At 42.9% G+C, this 26,152-nt stretch overlaps 1 protein-coding gene across 1 annotated transcript in view; it reads right to left on the bottom strand.

The window, feature by feature from the left end:
- The window catches only part of LOC309556736 (uncharacterized protein), a 50,476-nt gene extending 26,511 nt beyond the window's left edge, over window positions 1–23,965 (bottom strand). Inside the window, exon 1 of the mRNA XM_082259223.1 lies at window positions 23,644–23,965. Coding sequence (XP_082115349.1) covers window positions 23,644–23,737 — 94 coding nt within the window. The 5' untranslated portion in view covers window positions 23,738–23,965. The remainder of the gene's footprint in view (window positions 1–23,643) is intronic.
- Window positions 23,966–26,152: the final 2,187 nt, after the last annotated feature.

Genomic DNA, 26,152 nt, shown 5'->3' with positions numbered 1-26,152 from the left:
ACTATTAGGCTAATTGGTTTCCCTGTAAATATACAGTTGTTGTTATTATGGAGCACAACAGTTACTGAACACACAGAATTCACTTTCCAAGCTGATGCAATCATTGTTGTCTGATCATTTATTACAGAGCTCCTACCTAAAAATATAAAAAAGAGATCCCTGATTCTAAATTTAGAAAATATGTGACTGCAAAGTAAACAACATAACCAGCAGAGCCAATAATTAATGGGTCTGAGGGCCCCCTTTTATTTGGCACTCCTGGATGAACTGAATAGGGTAGATTTTCCCCTAGACTTCTTGTAAAATGGGCCCAGGGTGGTCAGCCAACGTTGTCTTTTGCTGCAAAACCTCAAGAGGCAGGACACACGATATACATTGTGTCACAGTTTTTTTATTGTCAGAAGGTGGCATAGCAAGTCATGAAGGTAAAGCATTTTATAGCCACTCAGAAGACTGCCCAATAGACACTGGGGCTCCACTTTAGACATTGAAGTTCATGCCGGAGGTGTTTCTTGGGCTGGAATATGAGCTGTTACCAGCAGAAGACTTTTTTTTCCTAGGGGAAAACAGAAAGCAACTAACTCTGTCATGGCAGGGGTAGATTTCTGTGCGCTAAAGAAAGTGTACCATGCAGAGTGTGCCATGGTGTCGCAGTCATTGTTGGGCATGGTGGACGGCGAGTGTTCATAAAGGACATGATTTATTGTGATTCATCTTTTCCTGTCCTCCAGCATCAGCTTCCTTTGCAGCTCCCTGCATTTGTGGACTGGTCCAAATCATTTGGTGGAGGGGGGGATTATGGTGTGGGATTGTTTTTCAGGGGTTAGGCTTGGCCCCTTAGTTCCAGTCAAGGGAACTCTTAAGGGGTCAGTATACCAAGACGTTCTGAAAAATGTAATGCTCCCAACTTTGTGGGAACAGATTTGTTCCAACATGACTGCACACCAGTGCTCAAAGCAAGGTCTATAAAGACATGGATGGGTGAGTTTGAGATGGAGGAACTCGACTGACCTCAACCCAATAGAATGCCTTTGGAATGAATTAGAGCGGAGACTGCGAGCCAGGCCCTCTCGTCCAACATCAGTGCCTGACCTCAAAAGAAGAATGGTTAAGCATTCCCATAGACACACTCCTAAACACTGTGGACAGCCTTCCCAGAAGAGTTGAAGCTGTTATAGTTGCAAAGGGTGGGCCAACTCAATATTGAACCCTACGGACTAAGACAGGGATGCCATAAAAGTTCATGTGCGTGGTAAAGGCAGGTGTCCCAATGCTTTGGACACTATAGTGTATACTGTATATATATATATACATACACAGTATATACCCCCACACTTGTTATTCCCATCTTCTGTGTCTTTTTGCAGCCCTGATGAAGGGGTGTTTTTGGCCCTATCCTCTTGCTTTCCTGTTGTCATTTGCGGAAATAAAAAGAGATTTTGGACTCTTGGAAAGTTTTGTTTGGTTCTCTTTTTCTACATGTAGAGTTCTCAATTTAGGTGACCCTAATCCCCCCCCCCCCCCCCCCCCGTGGGTCCCTCAGAATTGTGGAGAGCTGCCAAACCCAAGCTAGTAGGCTTAAATAATGACAATTTCCACACAAGGATCTGTGTCCAGTGCTTGGTTTTTAACATTTTCTTTTTACTGTTTTTGTCCCAAATAAAGAGAATTAAAAAAGCAACACTTTTGTTTTTGCCCCCATTTTTCATGAGCTGAACTCAAAGATCTAAGACTTTTTCTATGTACACAAAAGGCCTATTTCTCTCAAATATTGTTTACAAATCTGTCTAAATCTGTGTTAGTGAGCACTTCTCCTTTGCCGAGATAATCCATCCACCTCACAGGTGTGGCATATCAAGATGCTAATTAGAGGGCATGATTATTGCACAGGTGTGCCTTAGGCTGGTCACAAAAAAAGGCCACTCCAAAATGTGCAGTTTTACTATATTGGGGGGGTCCGAAAACCAGTCAGTATCTGGTGTGACCACCATTTGTCTCATGTAGTGCAACACATCTCCTTCACATAGAGTTGATCAGGTTGTTGATTGTGGCCTGTGGAATGTTAGTCCACTCCTCTTCAATGGCTGTGCGAAGTTACTGGATATTGGCAGGACCTGGAACACACTGTCCTATACGCCGATCCAGAGCATCCCAAACATGCTCAATGGGTGACATGTCCGGTGAGGATGCTGGCTAAGCAAGAACTGGGATGTTTTCAGCTTCCAGGAATTGTGTACAGATCCTTGCACCATGGGGCCATGCATTATCATGCTGCAACATGAGGTTATGGTTGTGGATGAATGGCACAACAATGGGCCTCAGGATCTCGTCATGGTATCTCTGTGCATTCAAAATGCCATCAATAAAATGCACCTGTTTTTGTTATTCATAACATACGAAACCCATACCATAACCTCACCGACACCATGGGCCACAACGTTAACATCAGCAAACCACTCACCCACATGACGCCGTACACGCTGTCTGCCATCTGCCCTGTGCAATGAAAACTGGGATTCATCCGTCAAGAGAATACCTCTCCAAAGTGCCAAACGCCATCGAATCACGGTTATGAGTAAGCGGCTGTGTGCGCCGTGAAACGCGTTATCCTGGATTACCTGTTCCCTGCACTGTCTGTTCACATTTTGATTTGAAGAATAAAGTATTCCAATTGTTTTCATCTACCTGGGTGCGGTTCCACTAATTCTTTTGCATTTATCCGGATGGCGGGTCTTACCAGCACCAGGTCGGACTGATACACCTGAGCGGCTCCATTTCTCTCATTACCCCAAACGCCATCGAATGTCAGCATTTGCCCACTCAAGTCAGTTACGACGATGAACTGAAGTCAGGTGGAGACTCCGATGAGGACGGGGAGAATGCAGATGAGCTTCCCTGAGACGGTTTCTGACAGTTTGTGCGGAAATTCTTTGGTTATACAAACCGATTGTTGCAGCAGCTGTCCGGGTGGCTGGTCCCAGACGTTCTCGGAGGTGAAAATGCTGGATGTGGAGGTCCTGGGCTGGTGTGGTTACACGTGGTCTGCGGTTGTGAGGCCGGTTGGATGTACTGCCAAATTCTCTGAAACACCTTTGGAGACGGCTTATGGTAGAGAAATGAACATTCAATTCACGGGCAACAGCTCTGGTGGACATTCCTGCAGTCAGCATGCCGATTGCACGCTACCTCCAAATGTGCGACATCTGTGGCATTGTGCTGTGTGATAAAACTGCACATTTAAGAGTGGCCTTTTATTGTGGCCAGCCTAAGGCACACCTGTGCAATAATCATGCTGTCTAATCAGCATCTTGATATGTCACACCTGTGAGGTGCATGGATTCTCTCGGCAAAGGAGAAGTGCTCACTAACACAGATTTAGACAGATTTATGAACAATGAGGGAAATAGGCCTTGTGTGTACATAGAAAAAGTCTTACATCTTTGAGTTCAGCTCATGAAGAATGGGGCAAAAACAAAAGTGTTGCGTTTATAATTTATAAATGTTCAGTGTACTTTTTATTTATCCTTGTGATTAATGATGAGCTCAGGTGTATTTAGATCCTGGTCCAAACCCACCTGACAAATCCACCAGGAATCTGTCACTGGACCATTGACTGAAAGTGATTGAATATCCAAAATGTTGAGTTGCCACCAGAACAGAAATAGAGGAAAAATCTTCCAATGGGGACGCTTTTTTGGTGACAACACGGGACAGGAAGTGAGGAGAAATCTCCCAAATGGGAAAGATTACAAAAAACATGCAAAAGGTTCACCATTTAGTACTCTAGCCAAAATGACTTAGAAAGTTTTGGCTTTAGATAGTGTATTTTAATAATTATGTTACAATAAAAGCCAAAGGTAAAACATGTCTATCATTTTACTGGTATAAAACCTACAATAACTGGATTATTGAATTTTCTGCTTATCTGGGAAATAATTTTCTACATGTTTTCATTTAGCTGCAATTTTGATCAAGCGGTTGACCCTGAAAAATATTGTACAATGAGAGACTACTGTAATAGATAATAGTAACAGCAATGTGAATCTTTTCCCCATTGTCCCTGTACTGTGTCTGCTGCGCCTGTTCAGTGACATGCGGAGGACAGGTACACCTTCATAGTATATGATTCCCACTCACTCATGTACTCGGGTCATGTAATAGCCGGCAGTATTTTGTTTCAGTCTAGACGGCATCTTAGGGAACAAAGTGCAATCCCTGTGCAAAAGATGGCTGAGATGTCTGATGAGCTTCTTTTCATTCAGTGTGCTGGAAATGAGCTGCTGTGTAACAATGTAACCACTACAAACACAATGGCTGCCATTACTGACCCCTGTCAGGAATACTAGTTGCCTGGCTGCCTCTGGCTTGTATATATTTCAATCACTGACCCAGAAAAAGCATAAGATAATAAGGAACTTGTATTGCCTCCTGGGGAATCCTGCCTGCTATCGAGTCAGAAGATAAGAAATACAATTAAACTGTAATATATTGCATATCTAGAAAGTCAGCTGTCAGCACTTACTGTGGTAGTATACTCCGCTTTTTCATTTTTACCTACAGGTAAGCCTATAATAAACTGCACAGTTTAGGAGATATTTTCCCTGCATGCAGCCGCTGACAGCAGCGGCGCATGAGCTCTGAAGGTCCAGCCGGACCTTCAGAGCTCCTTGCCGGTTCCTTGCCGGAAAGTGAACTCCTGCGCGCATGGGCAGGAGTGACGTCACCGCGGCTCCCGTCACTCACAGCACCGGAGACGCCGAACCCAAAAGAGACGCCGAGCAAGCATGTCAGCTCCCTCAGCGGTGTAAGGGCTTTGTTCTAAGGTAAGTATTTCATAATGTGCTATTATGCGATTCATACTAGCACATTATGCCATTGTCCTGCAGGGTTTTTATTTTATTAAATTTTCTTTAAACAGGGGATACAACCGCTTTATAGCGGAGTTCCACCCAAAAGTGGAACTTCCGCTCTTCCGCTTCCTCCTCTCCTCCGATGCCACATTTGGGGGCACTTTTAAGGGGGAAGGGGGGGAACGGGTACCTGTTTTTGACAGGTACCCTTCCCCACTTCCATGAGACAGCGCCGTGGCACAGTCCCTCGGAAGTTCCGTCCTCCTTTTCCTTACCCCGCCGCCGAGCCAATTAGAATGCGCAGCGCACTTTGCGCATGCGCAGTAGGGAACCGGCTATGAAGCCGAAAGGCTTCATTGCCAGTTTCCCATAGAATGAATGGCAAATCCAAAAATCCAAAAAAAGATCCAAAAATCGGCTAGGGTGCTGACATTGCGGGCTCCCTGGATAGGTAAGTGTCTATATATTAAAAGTCATCAGCTACAGTATTTGTACAGTATTTGTAGCTGCTGACTTTTATTTTTTTTTTCCACAGCTGGAACACCACTTTAAGCCCCCGTTCACACTGGGGCGACGCTACTTCGCACCGCGACCTCCGAGGTCGCGGTGCGAGCAGCGCGCCGCGACCTCGGAGCGGCCGCCACGGACTTCATAACATTGAAGTCTATGGCGGTCGCCTCCTGGTCGCCCCAAAGAAGCTCCGGACCCTTTTTCTGAGTCGGAGCGACTTGTGGCGCTCCTATCAGAACGGGTCCGCAGCTTCCCTATGGGAGGCGACCTGCGGCGACCTGTGAGGCGACCAGGTAGCCTCACAGGTCGCCCCAGTGTGAACGGGGGCTCAGTGTTCTGGAAAAAACAGCATGCAATATGTGTGAATATACAAACACAAAAAGTACAGTATATAAAAAAGTGCTGCTTTTTTCTTTTTTATGTAATATATTGCAGTTCACTAAACCTAAGATGTGATGGCTGCATTTGTTTTCTTTTTTCATCTTTATTTTCCCCCAGTGATCCCGCTAGTAACACACGTCCTATCCTAGGGTGACAAAGCTTACTCATTGTACTGTGTCCATGGAGGATCAGCCTGCTATGGCAGAACTGCAGAACACTTCCCCTGCTCCTATTCTACATACCATAGGAGTGAGAGAGGAATTCGTAGTTCACAAAGGCTGCTGGAAACAATGTAACTGATAAGCAGGGCCAGGACAAGGGGTGGGCAGCAGGGACAAGGGATGGGCAGGAAGGACAAGGGGTGGGCAGAAGGGTCAGCTGCCCTGGGCGCAATGGTTTACTGCAGGGATGGAGGCCCCCTGTGCTGAGTTCCTTCTGTTACAAGGCTTACAGGAGTAGTGACAGCAGCATCACTACTCTTGTAAGCCCAGCACTGGGAGCAGTGAGGAGAGAGCCGGGAGGAGGTGTGGGTTGCGTACCCCCTAAGCTCACACATCATGAATGGGAAGGGGGGGGGGTGCACAGTTTGGCAACTTTTCACTGGGCACTGAATGACCTTGTCCTGGCACTGCTGATAACAGTACAGCACAGGCTGAGAGCTGGCAAGATTTCCGGCAAGATCAATAGATCGTTTTTTTTGTTTGGCCCTTATCTAACAGAAAACAAAATGCTTTCAATGGTATACTTAGTAGACTAAAAGGGATAAATGCGAGAAGTTCATTGGTAGTATTTAAACACATTTTAAGCCTATTTCAATAGTTTCAAGCTAGCCATACACATATTCACTGTTTTACCAACAGTATTGGGACGCCTGCCTTTACATACACATGAAGTTTAATGGCATCCCAGTCTAATGCCTCGTACACACGCATCGATTATTGGCCGGGAATTTTCGGCCAACGTCCGATCGGCCGATTTTCTGCTTGTTAGTATGATGCTTTCGACAACCGACTCCGACTTTTCGTCCGAAAAAAATCTGGTATGCAGGCTATAAAATTTTTGTTGGCCGTCAACACAACTGCCGATTTTCCATCAGTCAGTACAGATTTCGGCAGACAAAAATCTGATCAGCAAGACTGGGCATGCTCAGAGAAGAAAAAACACAAAGAAAACAAACCAACACATGACATCACTTCTGAAGTAGATTTTTGTTGGCCGAGAAAATTCATGTGCAGTCTAGGCACATTCCAACCAACAAAACACAACTTGGACAAAAGTCGGACGATCGGTCGGCCGATAATCGTTGCGTGTGTACGGGGCTTTAGTCTGTAGGGTTCAATATAGAGTTGGCCCACCCTTTGCAGCTATAACAGCTTTAACTCTTCTGGGAAGGGTGTCCACAAGGTTTAGGAGTGTGTCTATGGGAATGTTTGACCATTCTTCCAGAAGCACATTTGTGAGGTCAGGCACTGATGTTGGAGAGAAGGCCTGGCTCACAGTCTTCACTCTAATTTATCCCAAAGGTGTTCTATCGGGTTGAGATCAGGCCAGTCAAATTCCTCCAACCCAAACTCGCTCATCCATGTCTGGAGGAACTTGACTGGCCTGCACAGAGTCCTGACCTCAACCCTATAGAACACATTTGGGATGAATTAGAGTGAAGACTGCAAGCCCGGTCAAATGGTCAAACATTCCCATAGACACACTCCTAAACCTTGTGGACAGCCTTCCCAGAAGAGTTGAAGCTGTTATAGCTGCAAAATGTGGGCCAACTCAATATTGAACCCTACAGACTAAGACTGGGATGTCATTAAAGTTCATGTGCGTGTAAAGGCAGGCCCCCAATACTTTTGTTAATATAGTGTAGATTTCTCTTTTAGATTCCCCTATCCATGCTAGCTCCTGCTGGCTAATCATGTATTCTGAAAGCCCAATTAGCCACCCCCCCCCCCCCCCCGGTGTCATGTGAATCGTTAGTGTTACAAGGTCTCAGTTGTGAATGGGAAGCAGGTGTGTTAAATTTGAGAAAGAATTGTAGCTCTACATAAAGATGGCCTAGGCTATAAGAAGATTGCCAAGACCCTGAGACTGAGCTGCAGCACGGTGGTCAAGGCCATACAGCGGTTTAGCAGGACAGGTTCCACTCAGAACAGGCCTCGCCATGGTCGACCAAAGAAGTTGAGTGCATGTGCTTAGCATCATATCCAGAGGTTTTCTTTGGGGAAATAGACGTATGAGTGCTGCCAGCATTGCTGCAGAGGTTGAAGGGGTGGGGGGGTCAGCCTGTCAGTGCTCAGACCATACGCCGCACACTGCATCAAATTGATCTGCATGGCTGTTGGAATCCTCTTCTAAAGATGATGCACAAGAAAGCCACAAACAGTTTGCTGAAGACAAGCAGACTAAGGACATGGATTACTGGAACCATGTCCTGGGGTCTGATGAGACCAAGATAAACTTATTTGGTTCAGATGGTGTCAAGCGTGTGTGGCAGCAACCAGGTGAGGAGTACAAAGACAAGTGTGTCTTGCCTACAGTCAAGCATGGTGGTGGAAGTGTCATGGTCTGGAGCTGCTGGCACTGAGGAGCTACAGATCATTGAGGGAACCATGAATGCCAATATGTACTGTGACATACTGAAGCAGAGCATGATCCCCTCCCTTCGGAGACTGGGCCGCATGGCAGTATTCCAACATAACGACCCCAAACACACCTCCAAGACAACCACTGCCTTGCTAAAGAAGCTGAGGGTAAAGGTGATGGACTGGCCAAGCATGTCTCCAGACTTAACCCTATCGAGCATCTGTGGGGCATCCTCAAATGGAAGGAAGGTCTCTAACCTCCACCAGCTCTGTGATGTCATCATGGAAAACTCCAGTTTTCCATTCACAGAGAACTGTGAATGAGTGACGTGGCTGAGTGGGCGGAGCCCCGCATGGCCACATATTTTTTGAATTGTGGCAGCAGACACGGGGAGAAGGTGTGCTGTCACAGCAGAGATCAGGAGGCCGGTGCATGCATAATTCATAATATGAAAGGAGAACTTATCCTTTAATTTACAGCAGAACTAACTTCAGTATCGGCCCCAAAATTCAGCAACAATTTTGGACGAGCTTGCTCCTTAAAGTACTATTACAGCCTCAACTTTTTTTTCTAAGGGGCAGATCTATTTGTTGAGCAGAGGACAACATGTGTTTACTTAAAGCAGTATTAAACCCTAAAGCAAACATTTATTATATTGCAGTTTACCAATGATTAGATGTGTTTAGTTTTCTTTTTTATACTTTTTTTTCTTTTATTTCTATCTAGAGATCCAGCCAGTAGGTCTGTTTTTCAAAACAACAAGCTCTCCTGCAGATGTAGCATTTAGAGGGGTGAGACAAACTATTTACCACTGACAATGGCACTTACAATGATTGCCTTTTTTTTATTCATATAAAGTCTTTATTCCAAAAGGAGAAAAAAACTGTTTGCTGTAACTGTTTGTGCAAGTGCAGTTTGGCTTTAATTTGTTAGTCTGCTACTACTTCTAACACTCCCTTCCCCCCAGACTGACAATGCTGCTGTTTAGGGTTGCACCCATACCCATGCCGGTATTGGTACTCGTGCAAATGCTTCAATATTTGAAACTGATATTTTCAGGCTCAGTTCTTTCTGCTGTTAGTGGGATTTCCCCACTGTCAGCTGAAATGAAAAAAAAAAAAGCCAGCAAATACTGGTTGTTAGGAAACGGGGCCTCCGCGTCCTTATTAACTGCTGACTCATTCAGCTGTCAGTGGGGTTCCCCTGTTGACAGCTGACGTGTAAACGAAGTCCCGACAATTGGAGCTGTTAAAAAAAAAATAATAAATCAGCCAGGCAATGTTTATCAACAACATTGCTCAGCCACTAAAATGGAAAGCTAAAAAGAAACATTGTTTCTTTTTGTATCTTTCTGTTTATTCATATACAGACCAAAGGGATGAACTTCAATCTGTAGATGAAGTCAGTTTAAAGCAATCTGTCAAGTAAAAAAAAAGTTGTATTTTTTTGTTTTTCAATTAAATGTTCCTCCTGTTATTAACCCTTAGTTTACTCTACTCAGCCTTAATTAACTCCCTATTCTCCTTCTCCATATAATTATTATTTTCCTGCTGTTTTTTTTCACTTCTATTTTAGAATTTAATTAAAAAAAATTTAAAAAAATTGTTTTTGTTTGCTTTGTTCGTTAATATTTTTTTACACCTTTAACATATATTTACTCGTTTCACATTGAAAAAAAGCGCAAAAGCGCAAAATTTTAAAAATATATATATTTCATTTGTAAATAACTTTTAAATGCTTTGTACCATTGCTGACAGCTGGAGTGTAAACTGCACAGTTGGTAATTGTTATCGGTGAGTACTAAAAAAAAACAAAAGTATCGGTACTCGTACTCGCTGATAAAAAAAAAAAATAGTATTTTTTTTTTTTTATTGGTTGAGCTAGATGGACTGAGGTGTGTTATATGCCAGATCACCAGGAAAAAACTGAGGGAAAAGGCCTTAAAAAAAGAAAACGAATGCGACCACCACATCTAATGATTGGTAAGCTGCAATATAATACATTTTTAGTTTTGGGCTTAATATTGCTTCATAAAAACAAGCAGAAAGGCTTACAGACATGATTAGTAGTGCAGAAGGGAAGGGTTTAAAGGTTTCTTCACAACTCCATTTCCTTTTTACTGACGTTTTAAAAAAATGTATATATAACAATTTAGAGATTGGATTAAAAACTTAGTGTAATATAAGACTTCTGTAAGATATACATTATTTTACAGAATTCTATACAGCAAATCAAGAATAAGTACACTGCAGAAGATGCAGAAGGAAATATTCAGGACAAAGTGACGCTGTATACTCATGGTCAAACTGCAAGCCTAGCCTTAAAATTCCCCCGGAGATCAGATGGTGAATGTGTAGCGAGTTGCCCAAGCTTGGCATGACATCATTGCGCTGGGAGAGGGACAGTCTTGTTAAACATGTACTTATACCCACTGAGCAGGACACTGTAAATGTTTAACACTGAAAGTTAATAACAGACATCAGGTTTTGTGGAATGCACAAAAGGTGAACAATTTAAGACATGGCCATACTTTTCACATCATGTTTCCAATCACTGTACTATATGTGCGGAAAACAAGTGTAAAAATCATAATAACAACCAATGTCATCAGAAGCTCAACAGAAACAAAAAGGATTAAAGCCCAATTTAACCTTTGGAAAAAAAATGAATAAATTGATCCTCTACAGCTCCTAAAATAGAAAAACAATCCCTACAGCTCCTAAAAATAGAAGAGCCATCCCTACAGCTCCAAAAAATACAAAAGCCATCCTCACAGCTCCTAAAAATCCAAAAGCCGTCCCTACAGCTCCTAAAAATACAAAAGCCGTCCCTACAGTTCCTAAAAATACAAAAGCCGTCCCTACAGTTCCTAAAAATACAAAAGCCATCCCCACAGCTCCTAAAAATACAAAAGCCATCCCCACAGCTCCTAAAAATACAAAAGCCATCCCCACAGCTCCTAAAAATAGAAAAGCCGTCCCCACAGCTCCTAAAAATAGAAAAGCCGTCCCTACAGCTCCTAAAAATAGAAAAGCCATCCCTACAGCTCCTAAAAATACAAAAGCCATCCCTAAAGCTCCTAAAAATGTAAAAGCTGTCCCTACAGCTCCTAAAAATACAAAAGCCGTCCCTACAGTTCCTAAAAATACAAAAGCCGTCCCTACAGTTCCTAAAAATACAAAAGCCGTCCCTACAGTTCCTAAAAATTCAAAAGCCGTCCCTACAGCTCCTAAAAATACAAAAGCCGTCCCTACAGTTCCTAAAAATACAAAAGCCGTCCCTACAGTTCCTAAAAATAAAAAAGCCATCCCCACAGCTCCTAAAAATACAAAAGCCATCCCCACAGCTCCTAAAAATACAAAAGCCATCCCCACAGCTCCTAAAAATAGAAAAGCCGTCCCCACAGCTCCTAAAAATAGAAAAGCCGTCCCTACAGCTCCTAAAAATAGAAAAGCCATCCCCACAGCTCCTAAAAATACCCGCAGCTCCTAAAAATACAAAAGCCATCCCTACAGCTCCTAAAAATACAAAAGTCATCCCTAAAGCTCCTAAAAATGTAAAAGCCATCCCTACAGCTCCTAAAAATAGAAAAGCCATCCCTACAGCTCCTAAAAATAGAAAAGCCATCCCCACAGCTTCTAAAAGTACCTGCAGCTCCTAAAAATACAAAAGCTGTCCCTACAGCTCCTAAAAATACTAAAGCCGCCCCTACAGCTCCTAAAAATACAAAAGTCGTCCCTACAGCTCCCAAAAATGCAAAAGCCGTCCCTACAGCTCCTAAAAATACAAAAGCTGTCCCTACAGCTCCTAAAAATACAAAAGCAGTCCCTACAGCTCCTAAAAATACAAAAGCCATACCTACAGTTCCTAAAAATACCAAAGCCGTCCCTGCAGCTCCCAAAAATACAAAAGCCGCCCCTACAAGTCCTAAAAATATAAAAGCCGTCCCTACAGCTCCTAAAAATAGAAAAGCCATCCCCACAGCTCCTAAAAATATCCGCAGCTCCTAAAAATAGAAAAGCCATCCCTACAGCTCCTAAAAATACTAAAGCCGTCCCTACAGCTCCTAAAAATAGAAAAGCCATCCCTACAGCTCCTAAAAATACAAAAGCTGTCCCTACAGCTCCTAAAAATAAGAAAAAAAAAACATCCCTACAGCTCCTAAAAATACAAAAGCCGTCCCTACAGCTCTCAAAAATACAAAAGCCGTCCCTACCACTCCTAAAAATAGAAAAGTCATCCCTACAGCTCCTAAAAATACAAATGCCGTCCCTACAGCTCCTAAAAATAAAAAAAAACATCCCTACAGCTCCTAAAAATACAAAAGCCGTCCCTACAGCTCCCAAAAATACAAAAGCCGTCCTTACCGCTCCTAAAAATAGAAAAGCCATCCCTACAGCTCCCAAAAATACAAAAGCTGTCCCTACAGCTCCTAAAAATAGAAAAGCCATCCCTACAGCTGCTAAAAATACAAAAGCCGTTGCAGCTGCTGTACTCACCCAATCTTCCGGTGCAACTTTGAAGACATCTGTGTGGCTTCATGCACAGATATCTATTCAAGTCGTACCCAAAATTGCAAAAAATAGTACAGAAACTACTTTTTCAAATCACTGGCATCACACCGATTTGAACAGTGCCATTGCCGGCAATAGGATGCAACTTGTCATGCAATATGGGGGCTGCCATTGCTGGCCTCCTTCAGAAAATGATAGTTGAAAGCATTTGAGGTCACTGACACAATACTGAAGCAAGAGAGTCAGTATAGCAGCCAGGCAGCTAGCATTTTCAAGGCAGCCATGTTTTTCTAATGCCGGAATTATGTTCAGTTTTGACTAGTGTATCCTCTCAGAGCATAGACGGTAATAATAATAGTTCATGGCGGAGTGCAGGGATCGGGATATTGGAAGTGAAGTGGTAGAGTGTAGTGTAGGCTGTCGGAATACGGTTACTGGGTCAGTCACATAACACCGGACACGTATGAAATATTCAGTGAGGATAGCTTCCTGTAAATTAGTCCACGTGTGTGTTCTGAATTTGGCACCAAATGTTTCAACAATACAAGCTGAGAAGCTCACATCATACCAGCGAGGAACTTTCACTGCACGCTGTCATCCTTACAACATCTAGTAGAATAATAATACTATAAATTCTGGAATATTTTTATTTTATTCTTTCCAAAAAAACTAAAAAAAGGAGAGTGAAAAATAAGAGAAATATAATGTCTTCTAACCCACATATTTAAATAGAAAAAATAATCTACTATACCAGGGTGAACAGCACTATCGCCGCTGTGTGCCAGCTACAGAACCAACTCATCAACCAAACTAATACCTAAATCTAATTCCACCATTAGAATATCCAATCACCAGACACTTTATTAGGTACACTTGTTCAGTTGCTTGGTAACACAAATTCAATCAACTTGAGTACAACCAGCCTGTTGGTTTTTCAGTAACAAAAAAAATGGCCCCTCTCCCCACCTATAACTGGCCTTCACAGCAAGGAGCACATGGACGGGCAACACATGCAAGACAAAACCTAAGAAATTCCCAGCTCAACTCAACTCATCAACCAGTCTGTCATTTCTTTGTTACTGATGAAATATTGGTGAGGTGACACACTGGACACCTTTGCTGCCATTGTGTTATGTGCTGGGTGTTCAGCATGCCCCTGTACCTTTAAGGAGGGTCGGGCTACCTCCAGGCCCACCTGCCCTCTATCTAACCATTAGAATGCATGTGCTCCCACTGTGGGGACTCTCATAAATTTAAAGGAGTTAGGACTGCAGGTAATACAGGGTGCCGTGAAGTGGCCTTGCAAAGCTTACGCATGCGTTTGCAAATGTGTGCCAACTAAACCCTTGTATTTAACGCACACTGTTAGACATGTTAATTCAGTTGGTAAGCAGACTGGTTTGTGAGTTGAGCTGGGAATTTCTCTGGTTTTGTTTTGCATGCGTTGTCCTTCCATGTGCTCCTTGCTGTTAAGGCCAGTTATAGATGGGGACAGGGGCCATTTTGTTTGTTACTGAGTGAGTGGGCACACAGGGGAGCACGGACTGCACTGAGTATGTGTTTACAGCACTTTGGCACTTTTTTGCATGATGGAAGCTTAACTATATATATAAGATCGACTGATATTAGAGCTGCACGATTAATCGTATGAAAATCGCGATCTCGATTCACCCCTCCTGACGATCTGAACCTGACATATGCTCCATGGAGAAAAAAAAAAGCCTCCCGCAAATAAACTATCAACATTAGTCTCCCAGTAACTATAAACAAAATGATTACATTGTATCTTTTCCTTCCCTCTGCCAGGGAGAAAGGAAATTTAACCTCTTAAAGACTAGACCTTTTTCTGACACTTGTTGCCTGCAAGTTAAAATCAGTTTTTTTTGCTAGAAAAGTACTTAGAACCCCCAAACATTTTATATATTTTTTTAGCAGAGACCCTACAGAATAAAATGGCGATTGTTGTAATATTTTATGTCACACTGTATTTGCGCAGCAGTCTTTCAAACGCAATTAATAGACTTTAATGAATAAAAAAAAAAAACGTAACAGTAAAGTTATCCCAATTTTTTTTTGTTACACAGAGAATCGTGATCTTTATTCCAAGCTAAAAAATCGTGATTCTCATTTTGGCCAGAATCGTGCAGCTCTAACTGATATGGACATTTATGTGGACTTTTTTTGATGCATACAACATAAGGGTCCTTTCAAACGGGCTCCGTTTTGCTCAGCATGCTCCGCTGAGCAGGCGGATGACAGGTCGGTCTCCGCTCTCTACTGTCCTACCCTGCTGTACCTTGTACCACTTATGTGAATAAAGGACCTTTTTTTCATTGGACTCTCTGGTGGTGTGCGACCATTTTCTTCTTTTATGCTTCTCCTGGTGGCGAGCCGAGGTTCAGCACCCACCTTGAATCGTGGACTTTGACTGGCCTGAGCGGTGTTATCTCTCTTCACTGATACGGACCTGTCAGAGCCCCGCTCTCCTCTATGGGGAGATCGGATGAAAACGGACCGCCTGTCCGTTCTCATCTGATCCTATCCGATCTGATCCTCCAGACAGATGAAAAATAGGGTTTCCATCTGTCTGGATTTCACGGACAGAATCAGATCGGATAGCAGCGGGTGTCAGCGGACATGTCACCGCTGACATCCACTGCTCCATAGGGGTGCATGGAGCATACAATCCGGTCGGCCTGAAAAACTGACAGGGGGACCGGATCGGAAAGCCCCTGTGAAAGGACCCTTAGTGTTTGATATATAACGGAATATTTAAGCATTTGATGTATTTATTTGCATGAGATTTGCACTAAGATTGTTCATTGGGTAGCACTCTATTTACACATGTTTATAATTAAGTTGGCTTGGAACAGCCAACTTACTAATATTGTATTTAAACTTATTATTAAGTTGGCTTGCAAAAGCCAACTTTCTAATATTGTATTTACAGTAAACCCACCTCCATTGCGGGGGTTACGTTCCGGACCCAGCCGCGAAAAGTGAAATTCCGCGAAATAGAAAAACCCTATTAAAATGCATTGTAGGCATGTTTTTTTACTGTCACTGTACGTGTAAAAGCATTTTAAGGTCTTTAAACACACTTTTAAAACAATAGAAACTCATTTAAACACATAAAAGATACTAAGAGACATAGCAAGAGCTATGGAAAACACAAAAATATTTCATTTTTAATGATTTATATAGTAAAATAACATTACAAAAAAAACCGCGAATTACCGGGACCGCAAAAACTGAACCGCGATGTAGCGGGGGATTACTGTAAACTTATTATTATTCTTCTTCTTATTTTTCTGAGCGGAAAATTTTTGGACACTAATGGCACTTTTCCACTGCAAGTACCGGCTCGGCTCTACTCGGCCCTGCTTGGCCCGGTTTGCTTTTCCACTGCTGGTACCGCATGGTACGGTGTTGGAACGGTTCAGTACGGTACGGTATGGTTTGCTTTTCCACTAAAGTAGTACTAAAGTTAAGTGGGTGGGATAACAACGGGGTGGGTGGGATTCTCTGACCAATCAGTGGCTAGTAGTGACTGCATGCAAAGGATTGTGGGATATGGTACCGGGTATGGTACCTCTTGGAACCACAATCGAGGTGGTACTGTTTTTTGTCACTTTTCCACTGCAAGTACCGGCTAGTACCGGCTCGGCTCTACTCGGCCCTGCTTGGCCTGGTTTGCTTTTCCACTGCTGGTACCGCATGGTATAGGGTCGGAACGGTTCGGTACGGTACGGTATAGGTTTGCTTTTCCACTAAAGCAGTACTAAAGTTAAGTGGGTGGGATAACAACGGGGTGGGTGGGATTCTCTGACCAATCAGTGGCTAGTAGTGACTGCATGCAAAGGATTGTGGGATATGGTACCAGTTTGGTACCTGTTGGAACCACAATCGAGTAGGTACTGTTTTTTCAGAGCCGTACCGTACCGTACTGTTCGGTTCCATGCAGTGGAAAAGCAAACCTATACCGTACCGTACCGAACCGTTCCGACCCTATACCATGCGGTACCAGCAGTGGAAAAGCACAAAAGGGTGCCGAACCGGTACGGTTCCATGCAGTGGAAAAGCGCCAAGAGCCGTACCGTTCAGTTCCATGCAGTGGAAAAGTGCTGCCGTACCGTACTGTACTGAACCGTTCCTACACCATACCATGCGGTACCAGCAGTGGAAAAGCACAAAAGCGAGCCGAACCGTTCGGTTCCATGCAGTGGAAAAGCGCCATTAGTGTGTTGTGCAGCCCCTTTAAAATGAATGTCACTGCAGTGCACCACCGCGGTCTGTGATAAGAATGGGACCTCAGACCTGTGCGGCCCATCACAGTGTGCTAATACATGTACATTACCATGCAGGATTTTGTGCATTAACCTATTTTTCGTTACGTTAAAGTGGGAATAAACCCTCCTATCCTTTACAGCCAGAAAAGCTGCCATCTTAGCCTCTGTTTGATCTGCAGTTGCCATGGTGCTATACATGTGATTAGTTATCACACCAGCCATTTGATGACTTGACAGTTCAGTTGAGAACACAAGCAAATGTGACAGTTATCGTCATGGCATGGCTTGAATAGAACTGTTTTTGGAAACCATTAAATTGATGGGTTTGGTTCTGCTTTAACCCAATACCTTTGAATTAGCTGCCAATGCACCTTAATGGTCCCAAAATTGTGTTTGACTCTTTTTTTGTATTGCATTGCACCACAGTACATGACTTGTGTGTTGTGGTGCAATTATAGCGTTGGTGCGGTGCATTGACTGCTACTGTATTTGTGTAGTAGGAAGCCGTTCTGCATGAATGGCAATGTAAAACCGTGCAAAAAGCACTGTGTGATAACGTGTTTTACTGGGCATAGGTCAGAAGGAAACCTAAGTCCCCATTCACACCTGTGTGAATTGTCACACTTCACCCATTGCATGACAAGGCACAACAATAGAAATCCCATAATTGTCTATAGAGCCTGTTCATACCTAAGCAACCAAGACACAACACTAGAAATCCCATTATTGTGTATGGAGCCTGTTCATACCTAAGCAACGTGCTTCTGTGCGACTTGGAAAAAGGTACTGGCATGTGTATTTTTGGTCTCATAGACATCAATGGGAGTGCAGGAAAAACATATGAAAAATGCATTAAAAATGGATATTAACCCCTTCACACTGACATAAAACATATATGCGGACTCAATGCACCTGGGCTTTTTGCGGTGGGGCCCCGTATATATGTGTATCTGTTTTTGTGCTGTGAGCACACCTTACAGCACAATCCCAACACAGTGACAGGAGTCTCATCAAAAGCCCGTTTCCCGTACTAATGATTGGGACCTGCACTCCCGATTCCGGGTCATCTGATCCATGCGATAGCCTCTGATTGGCTACCACAGTGATCAGTCACTGTAAGGCTACGTCCACATGTTGGCATATTTGATCGCGGGCAGAATCACGGTGATTCTGCCTGCGATCCGGAAACCATTGCAAATTCTGGGACGCCTGTGCGTTACCGTTGATTTGCAATGGCACCCCAAACACTAACCCTGGCGTTGATTTAGATCAAACCTTAATCTAGGTATTTTTTCTTTATTTTTTTATTTATTTTACACATAATTTTTTTTGTTTTCTCTGCAAGGAGAGAGAAAGATACAATGTATCTTTCCTCTCCATTCACAGAGAGAAACACAGGGGCAGGCTTTAGGCTACGTTCACATGTTGGCGTAGCTATTGTACCTTTTTTGGGCGTCATGCGACCCGCGATTTTGTTTGCGCGATGTTACCGCGATTCGGCAGGCGGAAATCGCGGCAACATTGCACAGCGTTTGGGGTGCCATTGCAAATCAATGGCAACACACAGGCGTCCCGCGATTTGCAATGATTTCGGGATCGCGGACAGAATCGCGGTGATTCTGCCCGCGATCCACTACGCCAACATGTGAACGTAGCCTAAAGCCTGCCCCTGTGTTTCTCTCTGTGAATGGAGAGGAAAGATGCATTGTATCTTTCTCTCTCCTTGCAGAGAAAAAAAAAAAAAGTGTGTAAAATAAATAAAAAAATAAAGAAAAAATACCTAGATTAAGGTTTGATCTAAATCGACGCCAGGGTTAGTGTTTGGGTCAAGTAAGGGTCAAATGTCAATGTCAGTGACAATGCACACTATTGTTCTAGGCTGTACTACGGGTACTAACTACAGATATCATACAGATATGTTGTATTGCTGTTATCACCAGGAGTATTGATTTTGGGCTGTTCTTTGATGGTAGGTTAAGGTAGTAACAAGGAATATACAGCTAAATTAAAATTATTTTTTACTATTTTGACCAGGTTTCCTTTGATAAAAAAAAAAAAAAATCAGGAGATATCCATTATCATTTACCACCAAATAAAAGCCCAATTTGTCCTGAAAAAAACATGGTATACCCCACCCAAATGCACATTAGTTGAGTAGTTGAGATGATGTGTGTGATTAGTATGTATGATTTTACTAACACATGTAAAAGTTGCAAAATTGTGCTTAGGCAATAATATTTGTTTTACCCTTACGCGTGAAGGGGTTAAAAATGCATGTAATTTACAGAAATGCAGACAATCCATATCAAAGCACAAAGCAGTGCTGAGAGTTTTCTTTCTTCTAATATGTTGGAATTGGAAAAAAAAAAGTAAAAGTGATTTCTTCAGTATCTTCCAGTCTGCTTTGGGATGACAATACTACAATGGGATTATACAATCCCTGTACAATCTCCTTTAAATTTACCAAAACAGTGTAATATGAGGACAAACCTAAACAGTCCATTCAATTTGCATCCAATAAACAGAGTCTTCACTACACAATGGATAGTAAATCTAAAGGGGACTGTACAATCAGAATATATAGTGTATGGTCACCTTTTACTATAAACATTAATAATGTTTTTATTAGCTTGGACCCAAAGCATAGAATAGACAGTTGGAATGAAAAAAAGACACCATGTCCATTATGTCCCTCTAGCTCAATGGTCTCCAAACTGCGGCCTGTGGGTCGGATGTAGCCCTGTTCTTTGCCTTTATCCGGCCCTTGAGGCACCATGCCATCCACTGACACCAATGATGGGGTGCCATTCCTCCCACTGACACCAATGATTGAGTATCATTCCCTCTACTGTCACCAACAATGGGGCACTATTTCTCCCATAGATGGTAACGATGGGGAATCATTCCTCCCACTGACACCAACGATGGGGCACCATTCCTCCCATTGACACCAACGATGGGGCACCATTCCTCCCATTGACACCAACGATGGGGCACCATTCCTCCTATTAACACCAACGATGGGGCACCATTCCTCCTATTGACACCAACGATGGGGCACCATTCCTCCTATTGACACCAATGATGGGGCACCATTCCTCCCACTAAAACCAATGATGGGACACTGTTTGCTCCCATTTACACCGCAGAATTTTCTAATCCCACTGGCTACAATCTTGCCTCTTTAAAGCCTCAAGAACAGTAAACTGGCTCTTTGTTCAAAAAGTCTGAAGACCCCTTTTCTAGCTCAACCAACAATAAATAAATAAATAATCCACATCTAGATGAACCTTAAACACACAATTCCAATGCATTAAAACTCCTTAAAGAGGAAGTAAAGTAAAAAAAAAAAAACAAGAAAAAAAAAGCCCTGTAAAGAGAAAGGCATAATGAGCTAGTATGCATCGCATACTAGCTCATTATGTAGTACTTACCTTAAAACGAAGCCCCCGCCGTGCCGCCACCTCAGCGACAGGACGGCGACATGTCCTGCCGTCCCGCTTCCGGGTTCGCGTCCTCCGGCCATCTGATTGGCCGGAGGCGCGATTACATCACTCCCGCGCATGCGCGCGGGAGCCGCCGTTCACGGCACTGAGCTCTGAAGGAACGGCACGGGTGGCCGTTCCCTCAGAGCGCCTGCGCCGATGACGTCATCGGCAGTTTGCGCTGTAAATATCTCCTAAACGGTGCAAGTTTGGGAGATATTTATAGCACCTATAGGTAAGCCTTAATATAGGCTTACCTATAGGTAAAAGTTATACAAGAGGGTTTACAACCTCTTTAAACTGGATTTAGCTCTGCAGAAGGATAGATCTATAATAAAACAGATCTATTGTGATAAATAGTGTATCTATCTTCACAGTACATTTGTATTTTCTATAGGTATGTGCCCATTCGTCAATACTTTCCTACTTCTATATTTCACTGATTCCATTTTAATATTTTTTCCTGAGTTCTAATTATTTTTTTAAAAAGTTTCTCAGTTCACAGAGCTCTACCAAAATATTTGTCATTTATTCCCTTCTATTTATACACAATATACCTACAAGTGATTACTGTAACAAAAACCTTGTAACAAGTTAACATCCACAGGACAGTCATCGCTCCTTAATGATGTTGGTGCTATTTTTCAAACCTTGTGTTACTCAACTCATTGCGGGCCATTTACAAAGCAGACTAGTGAGACGATCATTGACAAATCAGGCTGTATCTCTTTCAGAGAAATCTCTGTGACAGGGTGACAGCCCTGTGTGTCTGAAATCCTGGGCAGCCAAGTGTCACAGTTTGCAAAGTTCAAAGACAAATTTATTCTTGAAGATAAAAGATTTCCACACTAAAGTGACACGTGGTCAGGGTCAGGTTTAACGCAGTCACAAATGTGGTCTTTACAGCTGCCAAAAGAGGAATTTATGACTCGTGGTGTAACCTTGGAATAAATCTCACCGTGCTTCCCACTGTTGCTGTTTAGCATCACTTTACCTTGTGAAATGATCGATAAATGTCTTACTTTGTACTTTCAATGGAATTTACAGTATAATTATGAAAAAAATATATATAAGTGATTAATCCGCTGGTGCTTGTACTTTCTGTGTGGCCGTCGAGGTCCTGCAGACACTAATCTGTGTTTCTCTATTACTGTACCTTGTTACAGCAATGATTTTTAGCAGTCTCATGTAATATGTCTCCAGTCTATGAGTACCTCTTGAAACATGTCCCTAGTTTCAAACAACTCCTATAACATGTTCAGTCTCTGAATATCTCCTGTAACATGTCTGCAGTCTCTGACCATCTCCTGTAACATGTCCACAGTCTCTGACCATCTCTTGTATCATGTCCACAATCTCTGACCATCTTTTGTATCATGTCCACAGTCTCTGACTATCTCTTGTATCATGTCCACAATCTCTGACCATCTTTTGTATCATGTCCACAGTCTCTGACCATCTCTTGAATCCTGTCTACAGTCTCTGACCATCTCTTGAATCCTGTCTACAGTCTCTGACCATCTTCTGTATTATGTACACAGTCTCTGACCATCTCTTGTAGCATGTCTGTAGTCTCTGACCATCTCTTGTATCATGTCTACAGTCTCTGACCATCTCTTGTATCATGTCCACAGTCTCTGACCATCTCTTGTATCCTGTCTGCAGGCTCTGACCATGTCTTGTATCCTGTCTGCAGTCTCTGACCATCTCTTGTATCATGTCCCCAGTCTCTGACCACCTCTTGTATCCTGTCTGCAGTCTCTGACCATCTCTTGTATCCTGTCTACAGTCTCTGACCATCTCTTGTGTCATGTCCCCAGTCTCTGACCACCTCTTGTATCCTGTCTGCAGTCTCTGACCATCTCTTGTATCATGTCTACAGTCTCTGACCGCCTCTTGTATCCTGTCTACAGTCTCTGACCATCTCTTGTATCCTGTCTGCAGTCTATGACCATGTATTGTACCCTGTCTACAGTCTCTGACTATCTCCTGTATTATGCCCATAGTCTCTGGCCATCTCTCATATCATGTCCATAGTCTTTACCTATCTCCTGTTGTGTGTCTGCCGTCTCTGATACAAAGTATTCACTTCATTTTATGTGTGTGGCCCTTTGGTGATGTTAGGGGCCACATTTGAGGTCCTCTATATTAAAAAAGTTGACTGGATTAAATCTTGAAAAACATAATTTAACATTTCATTTTATTTAGGGTAAAATTTTGTTTAATACAGACAATCTTTTTATATCTTACTCATTTTCATTATGGTAGTGTTTGCCCTAAGGTTGTAAAGCTCTGCACAATCTGTTGGCTCTATATAAATCCTGTGTAATATTAATAGTAATATATATATATATATATATATATATATATACATATATATATATATATATATATATATATATATATATATATATATAGTATATATTCTGTCAATTTGTTGTAAGATGAATCACTTTTTTTTAAAGATTAATAAAATGTAACATTACATTTAATATTATATTTTAAATATTTATCATTCACATTATTACATTATTTTCTGTAAGATAAATGCCATTGAAAGTAAAATAGGGGACATTTATTCATCCTGTCACAAGGAAGAATGAGTTTACGCTATATCATTTACATACGTTTTATGTATAATATATAGACATCTATATGTGCATATATATATAATATATACATACAAACATACATAATATATATATATATATATATATATATATATATATATATATATATATATATATATATATATATATAATATATACATACATACATACATTATATATATATATATATACTCACACACATAAGTAAATTGAAGTTTTATAGCATAAACTCAGCACGGTACAATCCGGCAGGGAAGTATGTGACCTTGTGGATTAATCATTACAGCACTGTGTGAGTCCTAGTCCTAGTCGTTCTGCACAGGGGAACTACAAGTCTCAGCATGCCATCCCATTGATAGGACCAATGACCCCAGCACAGATCAGACCCCTCCACCTGCACACAGCCCCCCCATGGTACTCACTGCTCATTTTCTTGGGTCCATTGGTCTCCACCGCCTTGGCTGGGGGTCTGCTCCCCCCCTGGTTTTGGGTCTGGGTGCTACTTGAACAGCCCATGTCTCCTGGTCCTGGGATGACAGGGGAGGGGGAGTGAAGTTCAGGAGAAGTCTACACCGAGATCCTGCGCTGTGTCTGCAGAGGTCACATCCAGCACCATGGGATGAGAGGACACCGGGCTGCCTCCCTGATGGAGCTGCGGGAGAAGCAGTTAAAGTTTCTGCGCAGCTCTCCGCCCGGCTGATGACAGTTTACTGATCACCGTATGACCTGCAGTACGGAGCCTTATCCTGCAGGGGGTGTGACAACGGAGAGAGCAGGATCATCACCATCCAGCTCCATCAGGGTGACAACCTCCCTGGGGCTGAACATTGAACAATGTACTGTACACAGAGAAGAAGGGGGGGGGGGGGGGGGGGGAAGGTTACCAAGTTACCATACAGGCAGGAATGTATACACCATGATGGTACCATCAAATCTCAACATTGTACAACACTTTTTATTTTTCCTCCTATCTCCACTTCTGTACAGTTCTGGGTAGGGAAGTCAGCAGCCTATAGCATTAGGGTGTGCACCCAAATGTTTTAAAACATTAATTGGTGTCAGTAGAGCAGTGGAGTTCTCAGTAGGGCAGAGGTTGGTGTCAGTATTTTTTACTTTTATTATTTCATTCTTTATTATTTTTAAAAAAATTTTTTTAGGGCTTTAGTGAAATATCAGCAGGGGGAATCTGTGCCACACAGGGAGATTAGGGTGTGCCAAGGCACACCCGGCACACCCCCTGCGCACTCCTATGCAGGGGATTCTAATGCAGAACCTCCTTCCTCCACAAAGCACACAAACAAATGGCAACCACCCCGACCTATAACTGGCTTTCACAGCAAGGAGCACATGAAAGGGCAATGCATGGCAAACACCAACAAACACAAATTCCCAGCTCACTTACCAGCCAGCCTGCAACAAACCCAATTGTCCTGATTTACAATTCACATTAAAACCAGGGGTTTAGTTTGAAAATACGTGCATGGCCATAAGTTCACAGGTAAAAAAAAATGGCATGGGTTCCTCCCCAAAATGCATACCAGACCCTTATCCGAGCATGAAGCCCGGCAGGTCGGGAAAGGTAGGGGGGCGAGTGAGCCCCCCCCCTTCCTTCAATCTGAACCATGCCAGGCCACATGCCCTTAACATGCGAGCCCCCACCCCAAAGCACCTTGTCCCCATGTTGATGCCTCTTCCTGACAGCCCTGGGTGGTGGTGTGGGGGTCTGAAGGTAGGTGGCCTATTGGAATCTGGAAGCCCCCTTTAACAAGGGGACCCCCAGATCCTGCCCCCATGCCATGTGAATGAGTTTTGGGGGACTCCCACCCATTCACCAAAAAATAGAAGTGTAGTGTTACAAAACACTACAGACGGTTTTCAAAGGGTCCTTTATTAATCGGTTGCCGACCGCCGCAGGTACACGTATGGGTACGTCACTCGCCTGTCACTTGCTTGTGAGCCAATAGCGGGCGAGCGTGCGCACGTGGAGGCGCGCGCCCGCCCCGGCTCGTTCCCTGGGAAGTCCGTGCGTGTGACCGACGGACCCGATGTCCGCCGGTCACTCGCGATCGTCCGCCATGAAGGGAGAAAGGCAGGCGGCTAATGTAAACAAGCCGCCTGTCATTCTCCCCTGTGTATGAATAGTGATCATACGGTTCTACTATGTAGAACCGTTGATCGCTGTTCCTACACCAGTAGCCATGTCCAATCACAGTTAGAAGCACGCCCCTAGGGACACACTTAACCCCTCCTTCCCCAATAAAGTTAACCCCTTCCCTGCCAGTGTCATTTTGCAGTAACAGTGCATATATATAGCACTGATTACTGTAGTAATGTCACTGGTAACCCCAAAAGTGTCAAAAATGTCAGTCAAGGGTCCTTTCTGTCCACCGCAATGTCGCAGTACCGCAAAAAAAATTGCAGATCGCCGCCGTTACGCGTTAAAAAAACCCACCAAAAATGACAGAAATCTTTCCCTTAGTTAGTAAACACAATAACTTTTGCGCAAACCAATCAAAATACGCTTTTTGTGATTTTTTTTACCAAACATATGTAGCATAAAACAAATTGGCCTAAAATGTTAAAAATTTTGATTTTTACATATTTTTTTGGGGGAATTTCATATAAAAAAATGTGAAAAATATTGTTATTTTTGCAAAATTTATGCTCTTTTTTTGTTTATAGCACAAAAAGTAAAAATCGCACAGGTGATCAAATACCACCAAAGGAAAGCTCTGTTTATGGGAAAAAAAGGACGTCAAATTCGTTTAGGTACAGCGTCGCACGACCGCGTAATTGTCCGTTAAAGTCACGCAGTGCCGAATCGCAAAAAAACCCCTGGTCAGGAAGGGGGTAAAATCTTCCGGGGCTTAAGTGGTTAATAATTTGTGTCTTCTTCCTCCGGTGTTTCTTCATCCTCTTCGCTCTCCAGTG

Source organism: Pelophylax lessonae, assembly GCF_965119305.1.
Source record: "Pelophylax lessonae genome assembly, chromosome: 5".
Taxonomy (NCBI): domain Eukaryota; kingdom Metazoa; phylum Chordata; class Amphibia; order Anura; family Ranidae; genus Pelophylax; species Pelophylax lessonae.
Note: the sequence above shows the minus strand (reverse complement) of the source record. Positions and strands in the feature narration are given on the sequence as shown.